Source organism: Geospiza fortis, unplaced genomic scaffold, assembly GCF_000277835.1.
Source record: "Geospiza fortis unplaced genomic scaffold, GeoFor_1.0 scaffold657, whole genome shotgun sequence".
In the NCBI taxonomy this organism is placed as follows: Eukaryota; Metazoa; Chordata; class Aves; order Passeriformes; family Thraupidae; genus Geospiza; species Geospiza fortis.
Window position 1 is genome coordinate 673,459 of NW_005054481.1, and position 11,756 is coordinate 685,214.

At 49.9% G+C, this 11,756-nt stretch overlaps 1 protein-coding gene across 1 annotated transcript in view; it reads right to left on the reverse strand.

Annotated features, from left to right (window-relative positions):
• Positions 1 to 652: 652 nt before the first annotated feature.
• Positions 653 to 11,756, reverse strand: part of CHD6 (chromodomain helicase DNA binding protein 6) — a 54,205-nt gene continuing 43,101 nt past the window's right edge. Inside the window, exons 31-37 of the mRNA XM_031063090.1 lie at positions 11,480 to 11,628; positions 10,990 to 11,196; positions 9,899 to 10,345; positions 9,066 to 9,254; positions 7,149 to 7,268; positions 5,994 to 6,098; positions 653 to 4,025 (exon numbers count right to left, since the gene is read on the reverse strand). Coding sequence (XP_030918950.1) covers positions 3,135 to 4,025; positions 5,994 to 6,098; positions 7,149 to 7,268; positions 9,066 to 9,254; positions 9,899 to 10,345; positions 10,990 to 11,196; positions 11,480 to 11,628 — 2,108 coding nt within the window. The 3' untranslated portion in view covers positions 653 to 3,134. The remainder of the gene's footprint in view (positions 4,026 to 5,993; positions 6,099 to 7,148; positions 7,269 to 9,065; positions 9,255 to 9,898; positions 10,346 to 10,989; positions 11,197 to 11,479; positions 11,629 to 11,756) is intronic.

An 11,756-nucleotide genomic window follows, 5' to 3' on the forward strand; every position in this document is an offset into this window, starting at 1 on the left:
TCTGCACATCATTCTGATGAAACACTGACAAATGCCTGCTTTGCTAAAACCTGAGATCCTTACACAGAGATTTAGGACAAACATTTCACAAAACCTGGAGGTGCAGAAGGTGCAGGGAGAGGAGCCCAGCACCCCCAGTACCCCATCTGCTGGGAGGGGCTGTGCACATGCCAAGGGGTGTAACTGCTTGGAGGGTGGGGTGTGTGTGATGACTGTGGCGGTCTCTGGGCTTCCACCCACCCTTGTGGAAAGAGCAGATCAGCAGAGAGCCCTTGTGCATCCTCTGTGCTTTAAACTGTCCCTGGAGCTTGGGCTGCTCCTGGCATCTTGCAAACCATGTGGAACAGGAGTTCCCTCAGGCTGGCGAGTTCACCCAGGGTGCTGTGGGAGCTGCAGGCTCGGCCCCTGACAGCGAGCAGCAGAGTAACACACAGGGCACCAGGAGCAGCCTAGAGCAGCAACCAGGCTGCTGTTTTCAACAGCTTCTCATGGGATCATGCTGAGAAAAAGGCAAGTCACGTTTATCACTGAGTCAGGTGAATTAAACATTCACATATATTTGCTGAAAAAAAATTATATACATCTGTAGCAAGGCTCTCCCAAGTCTGAAAGATAAGCATCATCTAGTCACTAAATTAAAAAAATAAAAATCTGACTTTTAAATATTTTTCTTTTTATCCATGTTCAAGAGCACAGACAATTTATTTTGTTAGCACATTTCGTGAAGGATGTATGTGTGTGAATAGCCATGAAAACCAGTGAAAATTTGGCGTTTGTTTGGGATATGATGGAAAAGAAGAAGCAGCCACTTAACGCCTTACAGTCTAAATAATCCACAGAGTATATCGGGTTGCAAAAGGGTCACAAAGTAGCAAAGAGAAGCCTAAACACCCAGAGACGTAGCATACATGTCTGCTAAGGAAGAACAAGGTATAGAGCATGCTGGCTAATTAAATAAATTTCACTTTAGACCCTGTTCCTTATGCGTGTAACCCTGGAAAAATCATCCCATAACAAGAAATGGACTCGGAAGAGATTTCTGTATCCATTCACAGTAAGGCTTTGAAGATATATGAAGTTTTATAGCATTTGTATTTTAAGGATTTAGGGCAAGTACATGTTCTTCCACTGAATAAAAACAAAGTTAGTACTTAAAAGGTTCAAAAATATATCAATCGTGACTTTTTTTTTACATAAATAAATTATATTGATTTTGGATTTAACAGCTGAAAAAACCCTTTCTGCTTCCACTGGAGGCAAAAATGAACAAAATGTTAGTTAAATAGAGATAGCAGCATTTCTAAGAAATCTGTCGATAGTGATACAGTATCTATGCTACAAGAATGTTATTAAATAGAACACAATTATTGGGGGGGAGGAGGATTGCATTATGATTGGCTAAATCGTTTAAAAAATCATCCAATCCAGTAAACTGGGAATAAATTCTGCGAAAATATAAACCAGCTGTTTTTTTGACCACGGGTAACAGACTTCTTTGAGATGCTAATTTTAACATGTACATAATTTATAATCCCAAATGTATAAAAGACAATGACAAAAAGCATCATAAATAAATAATGCAAACTGAAATAGTTATGTCAAAACATTTGGACCATCCGATAAATTAGCAAAACTGCAACAGAAAAAAAAAGTAAAAAATACAGTAAATTGTGACAACCAAGTGTGAAACTGATGAGTAGCACACTCCAACTCCCTCCCACCTGCCCTTCACTCACTGCTGCACCACTGTGGCTTTATTCAATTCTCAGACCATGAGCTGCAAGTAAGAACCCCAAGAGAAAGAAGAATAAAGGAGTGAGGGGAAGGAGAAATCAGAAGAGTTGCCTGTGGAGCGGTCTCAGTACCCAGAGCTGGAGCGGGGGGCTGGCAGCATTAACACCCGTCCATTTGAAATGCAGATGCTGAAATCATTTGGAGGACTGGAAATACTGTTCAACAGCAAACGGAATGGGAAGAAGCCAAAGTCATCTCTTCACAGTCCACCACTAGAAGTAAGAAACTCAGGCTCTGAAAGTCTCGAGGATCCTTCTCAGAGGACTCCCCAAGGAGGGAAGCTGGCCTACAGCCTTCTCTGTGTTTGCTGAAAGAACGCCGCTTCTGGGGTAGGGAGTGGGAAATATAAAAACTCAGAAAGCCTAAGTGTTCATATAAGAGCATTAAAATTGGTGTGGTCTGTTCATCGCTGGAAAAAAATACCTTTAGAGCACCTGTAATGCCATAGCTGAGAACTAACGCCAGAGAGGAGAACTGAAGACAAGCAGAATGATGAAGGAACTGGCTGCTACAGATACAGTAACCCCAGAAAAGTCATGCAAGTGTGCAAAACCTTTCCAGCTCAAGCTGGAAAGTTCTTGTAACTACCAAGGAAAGGGCAACTAAATTCCACATAACATAAAACCAAACGTTGGTTTCAAAAAACACAAAAGAATGTCTACATCGTTTTTTCACTCTCTGCAGTTTGTCTCCAAACCTTTGAGGTGGGGTGATCAAGAAATTATATCACTACCAGTTTATGCTTTTCCTTTCAAAGAAATGAATATATGCATTTTCAATTATTAGTTATATACTTCTGTCTATACTACTATTCTAGTAACCATGATAAAATAGGGAAATACTTTAAAATCAAAAATACACATTAGCACTTACTATAGCTGTGCTTTTAGCCCAAATATAGGCTTTTTCGTTCAGTGTCACTGTAGACAGAAATACCTTTGTCTGTGTGTTAGACCGAGAGATAAACACTTTTCTTTTGCTTTTGTTTTTTTGCTGCTTTTTCTTCTCAAAGGAGTGAGCAATTTGCGGGGGGTGACCAAGTACTGGATTTGCTATTATCAGCTGGGATGATTGACTGGAAAAACAGAATGAGAATTCGGTGCCTCCCATACTAGCTAGACAACACTGTTTATCTAATAAAGTGGCAAGACCCTGCAACTATTAACATGTAGTATGTCACCAGTTTTTTTCTGACAGGGAATTAGGTAGATAGTATTACTCATGGAAACACAGGTTTATGAAGGTGGAGCAGGGTGGGAGGGGAAGTAACAAAGAGTTTATGGGATAAGAAACTCACAAGCCACAATATTTTGTGTTTTTCTTTCAATGAAACAAAAGGTCTAATCAGTATCGTGAGCTGCTTGGCGCTCCTCCTCTGCTGGTCCATCCTGCTCCTTCTCTGCCACCGCTGGCGGGCTCTGCTGCACACAGTTTTGACTGCTTGCAGCTTCTTTTTCCGGCAGTGAGACAGTTTCTGGCTCTGGATTTGCCAATTCCCCTTTCGCTTTCTTCCTCTTCCGCTTCTGGCTCTCCAGGTTTGCCACCTCCGAGTGCCTGGTTTGCTGGATGCCAGGCAGCGCCATGCCAATGCCAGGGGAAAGGAACATGGAGGGATAGATCAGTCCAGGAGACATCCCTGGGATAAGAAATGGGTTAAAAGCTACAGGACTACTGGTAGTTATTGCAGATTCTGTCTGATTAGAAAATGAACTAGGACCAGGCTTATCTTCAGCGAGAGGTTCCTTTTTCCCATCCTGGCTGCCCTGTTTCTCCTCATTGGCTTTCTCGGCGCTGGCCGTGCCGCCTTTCGTTGTGCTTGTTAACGAAGTCGGAGCAGTGGCGGTGCAAGTTGTGGTCATCGGGGAGTTGAGGAGTCCTCCCACACCGAACATCTGGGGTACGGTCGCCATGCCCGGGAGCATCATGGGCAACATGCTCAGGGTGCTCTTCACATCCTCACCGGAGGGCACTGCTGCAAAGCCAGCAGGAAACCCAACCAGCCCGGTCAGAGGGATCCCTTGCATATTTCTCATGTTCTGAAGTCCCACTAGATCCATCCCTGCAATTAGTCCGTTCATGAACAGTGGTCCCATTCCAGAAGAAGAATCTGCTACAACACCAGGGCCTTTAAGGAGTTCATTCCGGGGCCTCCTCCCTCTCCGGCGTGGGCCAGTGTCCCGGAGCACAGGCTCGGTGAGGATGCGATTGAATTTGTTTTCGGGTAAGTAGCCCTGAAAATGAGACATAACAGAGAACACCCGACAGTTACTACTGCAGAGAAGGGAATCTGGCTTGTCCATGCCCACATCTGTGTCCCAGATGGTGCTGGCACAGAAATATTTGCCTACGTGATATGGAATTTGAGAGGTACACACAACTTTTCCCCAAGAGATGCTGCCAAATGCAAAACACCCTTGTTCTGCCCTGGCAGGATCCTGCACTCTCTAATGCTCAGGGAGGGGAGGAGGAAGCACGTTTTTACCCTGTTTTTCACCCCAGCCCTCAGCACCAGCTGCTCACAGCTTGAGAAGCATCAGGGCAGCATGGTGTCAGCTGCCCACTCAGCTCCCTGCCCAGCTCTAATTGTGCCTTCAGCAACAGGTGAAAAAATCCTCTTTGAGATGGGAAGGGCCAAATTTTCAATGCTCTGCAGGACAGCAAAGCTCATGGGATGACACAGAGAGTGGGCATGCTGTCTGAGGAGCTCCTGGTCAGAGCTTCACAGAGATGTCAGGGAGCATTCAGAAAGGTCTTCTGACAGAAGAGACATAGGACCAAAACCCAGCAGCCAGAAGTGGGTGAGACCATCTGGTTACACAGAGCCGTGCAGGGGGATCCACAGCACAGCTTAACACTCCCTTTTTCAGCATCCTCAACATGGACATTTAAACATTTCCATTTGTGGCTCCCTTGGGTATCATTATCACCACTCTTGGACCATTTTGAATAATAAATTTAGGTAGGAAAAGTATTTCCTGTTGACACCTGTAGTGCAGAAACATGAATTAGATGTGCCTGGCAGTCTGCTCAGCACAGCACCTGCCCAAGGAGGGAGAACCTTCTGGGAGCATCTCCCAGTGGCACGTGGGAGAAGCTACACAGGGCCATGAGTGTCCCCAGGCTCTGTGGGCCAGCCAGGCACAGCTCCTGCTGGCCTGAATGCCCAGAGCCGCTGGCCATCCTTCTGCATCCCTCCCCTGCCAGAATGGGTATGCATTCTCCAAAAGCTCAGTGTCCATGGGGTGGGAATGATCATGAGATGTAGCCATTGGAGCAGGGCACAGGAGAGGTGCCCAGGCAGCGCCAGGCACACAGTGGTTTCTGTGGCAAAGGGATTGTCCCCTCAAGTCAGGGGAAGGAAGAGCTGTCAGCTCACCCGGGGCTGGCTGCAGAGGTGGGGCCCTGATGCCAGCCTGGACATGGAGCCATTTCCTGGGCAGTGGGACAGACCATGCCAAATCTCCAGAGCTAAGGAAAAAACAATTTGAGAGCAGTACCAACCTCTAAGATTCACCAACAGATTCACCCTCCAGCCCTCTGCAAGGCTGTCACAAAAACCACTGCAGCCCAAAACCAGGCAGCAGGTGAGAGGGACTGCAGGGAGAAGTCTGGATCAGGCCAGCCCATGGGGCAGGGCAGGACGATCTGTCAGTGCCGTGCATGCTGGAGGGGAGAGGCTCCTCACAGGCTCTGCCACACAGCGGGGCAGGGATTGGTGGATGGACAGGGTGGATGAATGTGGTGCAGGAGACTCCGTCCTGCCCCTCTCCCTGCCTGTGCCTGACCCTTCAGGCCTGGTGACCTGTAGGGCCTTCAGTGGGCCCATGGCTGCACAGGCAGAGCTCACAGGAGCTGATGAAAAGTATCAACTAGAGGTGCTTTTGAAAATTTGACCCATGAGAATGTTTTGTCCACACCCTTCTGTCCAGCTCCTAGGGCATTCCTCTTGCCCCCGCTACCCAAAGCATGCCAAGGAGCCAGCCACGCTGCCCCCCGCTCCGGGGGCTTGGCCCCTCTCTGTGGCCACGGGGCTGGCGGTGGCACGGCCCAACCTCCCGCTCTGCAGCCATCCCCTCCCACACACCCAGCCCAGGGCCTGCCTCGCAGCTCCCAGATCCTCACTGGAGAAAGGTTGTGGGGATGGGGAGGGGAAAAAAAAAGATGACATGATACAGATTTCTCCAAAAGCTCTAACTTACTGAAAGCTTAACAATGTCAGCCCAGTCAGCTGCAACAGCATACTCCAAGTTTGCATCAAGCCACCTTGGCAATTCCTTCAATGCTGGTGCCGTGGCTCCCCCTAACTATAAAACACAGCAGAAGGATGACCTCTATTGCAGAGAGAGTTATGTAAAATAATACAAAAAATATGATTACACTTCCCCTAGCTTCTTGCTTCGGGTTGCAGTTTGGCTGGGGTGGAGACTCTTGCCTTGCTACACTTGCCTTTCTGCAGGAATTGATGTGTGCCTGCTGCCTCCAGACTCACAGCTCGGGGAGAAAAGGCAGGTTCAGCCTCTGTGGCCCAGCTCACTGCCCTCTCAGGGACCAGTGATGGGGACAGAGCTTCTGTAAAAGCCATATTTAGAACTGGCAAAGTCTCCAGCTCACCCAGGAAAGGCCAAGCATGGGGACAACAGAGGGGAACACAGATGTGGCTGAAACAACCTTTCTGCCTCACTCTTTAGTTCTGCTTTTAGATGGGATTAATGTCACATCACCTTCTGACCTTGTACAGTCCTGGGTGTGTTTAAGAACTAATTTTGGTGCAAAGTACTCCTGAACACCCCTTCTTGTTCAGAGAGGTGAACCTCAGTGCCCTGGAGATTAAACTGCAGACAAGTAAATCCAAGCTCTGTGCTCAGAAAGCAAGAAAAAGCCCTTCCAACCCTCGACTTTCTACAAGCCCAGCAGTGGGATGGGTACTGGTGTGCTCTAGCCCGTACCTCATAAGGAGGAACAAACCAAAGGTATTTGCGTGGCAATGTTACAATTTGTGGCATATTGCAATGAACTCAAGGGGAACAATCAAATCTAGGATGGAAAGCACATGACACAGCTGTGCTGAGGGTGGCTTTAAAGCCAAACGCTGTATCCCATTGCCACTGAGAGGTCTGAGCCCCCTGGCAAGGGATGACATTCCCACATCCCTTACTTCACACAGTCACTTATTTCACAGGTCTGCATGTCCCTGGGCACACATGTGTCACAAGATAATGTAGATTAGAGACCTCTTCCAGACTTTTGTCTCATCCATAGGCTTCTCTGGATTAAATCTCCCCCACAGGTGAGCTCAAAGTCTGCTAAGCATTTTGAGACACTGAGGGCAGAGCACAGAACAGGCCTTTGCTTACCCGCCGTCCGGTACCCTTATGTACCACCGGCACCCGCTCCTCTCCCGTCAGAGAGCTAATGTCCAGTTTGTTGGGGTCCTTGCAGCGCTGCCTCCTCTGCTTGGGCTTGTCTGAAAAATTCTGGAGTGCAAACAAGACAATGTTAATGAGACTAGATGGCTTAATGAGCCTGGCTGGCTACAAGCCCTGCAGGAGAGCAGCATGGATGGGCTCCCAAGGGACAGGGAATCCCTGCAGGCTGGGGCAGGAATAGCACCAGCAGCACAAACTGGTCCCTGCCACAGGATCAGCTCTCAAATGAGCAAAACTGATTTTTGTAGATATAAAGGGGTCTCCAGTGTACCCCACTTAGAGTGCCCTAGCCCTTTCTAACTCTCCTCCACTCCTGACACTGCAGGTTCTTACACATGCATCTGTAAACAGGACACTGCATACACCCAGTAAAGAGTGAACAGGTCTGTGTGTGCCACTTGTGTCACTCTCATACAGCCACCTGCTCCTCACCACCTATTTTCACCACAGAGATGCTGCACCATGTTTCTTTGGGATCAGAGTGCTCTAGAACTGCAACCTACCGAGTTACAGCCAAGTCACTGTACACCCCCTGTCAATGTGCCTGCAGGGATGGAGCACTATAACCAACAACTTGGAAAGCACAGATTCCTGAGAGTCAGAAAAAAGCCCTGAGTGCAGTTCATCCTTTGAACTGAACTACTGCAGTACCCCAAAGCCTCTCTCAATCCATCCCACACGGACAGAAGAAATCCTGCAGGGCTGGCCTGAGGCACTGAGGGCTTTCTGGGAGCAAGAGCTTCACCAGAGGCACAGTCAGACTGGACAGGCTCCAGCACCTCCCCGGAAGGCAAAGGTGTTGGAAAGGAGTGGGAAGGCACCTCCACAACTGCCCCAGTGAGGTCCTGGCCCTGGACACCCAGCTGGATGTGTCTCTGAACCTTGAAAAGCAAACGCCATCCTGCTGAGCAGATGTTGGGCTCCTCAGCTCTCATCTCTAACAAGCTTTAAAACACTAATGTCTTGCCTGTACTTCAAGCTCCAGGAAATCCCCACCTCAGGCACACGATCCTCCAGGCCCAAGATGCAGAGACTTTTCTGTTTTACTACCACATTTCTTCCTGCTCTGTTTCATGGCCTGTGCTCTGCCTACCACATGGTCAAACAGCCGAAATAAGCTGAAACCTGTAGCAAACCAACTTGTGAAACCAAGAGGTGAAGGTTTATGAGAGAGCAGGAAGAATCAGACAGACTGTGCGCCTCACTCTGAGCCACTGCTTTCTGAGAGCATCCATGGCCACATGGCCACAGCCTGTCAGCCTCCAACTCAGCCTCTTCGGTCTGGCTCTTAAAGAGAGCAGGTTTTCTCTTGCCTGGGAACCTTATTTAGTACAACAGCACTGCCTATAATGACCACAGGTGAAAAAGAACAACATGGACAGACCTTGAACACCTCAAATCCATTTTCTCATTTCTGTCCCCATCCATCCCTGGCCCTTCTGGAACACACTGTGCATTGGGCAGACAGATGCACTGCAGCTGGAGAACTGACCTTGGGTAACAGGGCTCAGCTCCTGGAGGATGTCAGACAGGTCCATGCCCAGGGAACTCTGAGGGTACTGACAGTCCCCTGTCTGGGCATGTTTGTGTTCTGGGGGAAAGGAAAGGAGCTCTCCAGCAGCAAGTGGTTTTTTTTGCTGTACAGGGGAACAGTGCTCACCTCTTAAACATGTCATGAATCCCTGAACAGCCCCAATGAACACCACAAACCACGTTACAAGAAAAAACATAACACAAAGGGCAACACACAAGGCAGGCACACATACATACATACACACACACACACACACACACACACACACACACACACACACACACACGTGTGCCACTGAAGGCCACCCTTACTGTGCCAAAGCCGGGGGCATCGAGTGTGTAGTCAGACTGCTGCCGGAGCCAGTCAAGGAGACTCTTATTCGGGACAGCCTTCTCTTGGCTGCCTGCAGCTGGGACTGGCTGTGGAGTTGAGGTAGCAGCAACTGGCCCATCAGGGAGGGGACTGTTCTGAGGGGGCTGTGGCTGCTCTTCCTGAATGTCCTGCCATGGAAGGAGGAGCAGGGACAGCCCATCAGCAACTGCAGTGATGCATGCGCACCCCGAGAAGCCCAGCTTCCAAAGCAGGTCATCTGCTCCCATCACACAGACTAATCCAGATACTCCCAGTGCCTGCTCCTTAAATCACCACCCACCACCACACTACATTTCCACTCCATCCCCAGCACTGGTGGTAGGGAAGGCACAGAGAGCTGAGATATGCTTCTGAACTCACAAGGGAACACTCCAACCACCAGGAAGACCAACTTCCCCTCAGATCACTCCTAAAAGTGGTCTAGGGATGCTGGTCTTGCTCTATTCTTTGAGTAGATCCCAGGACAGAAGGAGAAAGGGTGTAGTAGGATCTTGTCTTCCTCATCTTCCCTAAACCTAAACACTCCCTGAGGTGGGACAGCTGCTTTTAACAATGTTTAAAAGGATTCAAACACTCCAGAGTGCTGTAAACCAGAGGGATAACTTCCCCTCCTCCCTGTAGTATCTACTCCTGCCTAGTCCTGCACAAACCAAGCTGTCCTGGAGGAAGCTGTGCAGTGTCATGGACAGCAGAGTTTGGAGGGGAGAGCTGGGCCATGAAACAAACTGCTGACCCCTCTGGGTTCATGTAAAAAGGGGGAGCATAAACCCACCTGCAGCCTGTTTGGAAGAGGCCTTTCCTTCAAGAAGATGAGGTCCATCCCTTCAACATTTTTCCTCCTGCCCCGTCTCCTCCTCATGGCAGCATCATCTCTTCGGAGGCTGCCATTTACAATCTGTCCAGTGACAGGATGGATTAACCCTGCCTGTAGGATGCCAGACAAGTCCATGCCCAGGGAGCTCTGGAGGGCATTCATGGTCCCCAGTTTGGGCATGTTTGTGTTCAGGGGGAAAGGAGAGGAGTTCCCTGGGGACCCATCAGAGCCTCTGGACAAGTCCACCGCTGCCTCACGCCAGCCGTTCAGCACAATGGGTGGATGCACATGGGCTGCTGCCAGCTGCTCCAGGCTCCTCTGTTTGGCATCTCTCTCCATCTCAAATTCATAGGGTCTCCTGTGCTTCCGCTCATCTTTTGCAAAGGCAGGGCTCAGAAAACCTTCCTGTGTGTACCAAAGGCACAGAGGGTTACAGCTGCTCCCGCCCTGCCCAGGGACCACAGCTCCTCACACCAGCAGTGAGCTAACAGTCATCCCTGCCTCTCCAAGGAGCCTGAGGGATGTCCCTTCCGTGGGCATATCATATCTCTTTCCCGGTCTGGGAGTGGTGCAGGAGCACCCTTGCACACACTCAGATATCCCAAGGTGTTGTAACCATGGCTGCTCTGCCAGCTGCTGGGGCCCCAGGCCACCAGCTGCTGTCTGTCCAATGTGACTGTTGGAGACGGGGGCACTGGGACTTGGGAGCTGGGGACTTGACAGGGCAGCGCTCCTTGCACCCCTTCCTTTGGGATACCAGTGGGATGTCCCCTTTGACCATGTCAGCTGCTCCAGCGCTGACTCTGGAAGCACCTTTATAGCCACAGCAGCTGCAGAGCTGCCAACAGCAGCTGCCTTCCAAGGAGGGCAGCAGGGCTGAGAGCATGGGGCACCCTCCAGGAGCTACTGCCAGGGGACCAAGTGGCTTTAGCCATGCGTTATACACCCCAACTGGCACCGAGGGGCCACGCTTGGGAAACTCCTGAGTACTTCTGGGCAATGTCTCACCCCAGAGTCCTAAGCCTTTCACTGCCTGAGACACCCCTCACCTTTTGTACCCGTGACATTAAGACCCCATTATTGAAGGTGGGATCAGGGGCTTCTGACTCGGTAAAGCTGCTCCTGCTGCCGGTGCTGCTGGCCATGGCTGGGGCTGTCAGCAGGCTCTGTGCCTCAAACTGCTGGCTGGAGGAAGGCCACTTGCCCTTCAGGATGGCGTGGCAGATGTTGTCAATGCGGCTGATGATCACACGGTCCTGCAAACAGAATTGGATGGTGGCAAGCTAAAACTGGAATGAGTGACCCGTGTACGACAGCTCAGGATTAAAGTCAAGCCCAGCCCAGGTCATCTCAGCTCAGCAGGGAACTGCTTTGGGGACAAGCATCTCCACGGCACAGGTGCTTGGGAAGAGCACCTCGGCCAGAGCATCCAATGGGGCGTGCAGAGGAGCAGGAGGCAGAGCTGGAGCTGTGTGAGCTACTGCTGGCCAGGGCTACCCAGAAACACTTTGATACAAACTGTGTTCATTTTAACCTCACCTTAGGCCACTCAGAGAAGGAGTAAAGCGTCTTCTCTTGCAGCAGCTGGGCAATGGTTGGTGCCCGGGCATCCTGAAGATCATCAATCTCCCCAGGCAGGACAGAAGTAGAATTCTTGCTCTCTTCCTCCAAGTACTTCTCTGGACCATCTAAAAAAAGCAATGGAGAATAGAGCCCACAACCACCCTGCCTTTCTTCCCACCTAGAGGTGGGTATCTCCTTACACATTCCCACCCCAATGCCCAGCTAGCTCCACAAAGGTCCCAAACAGTCCCCA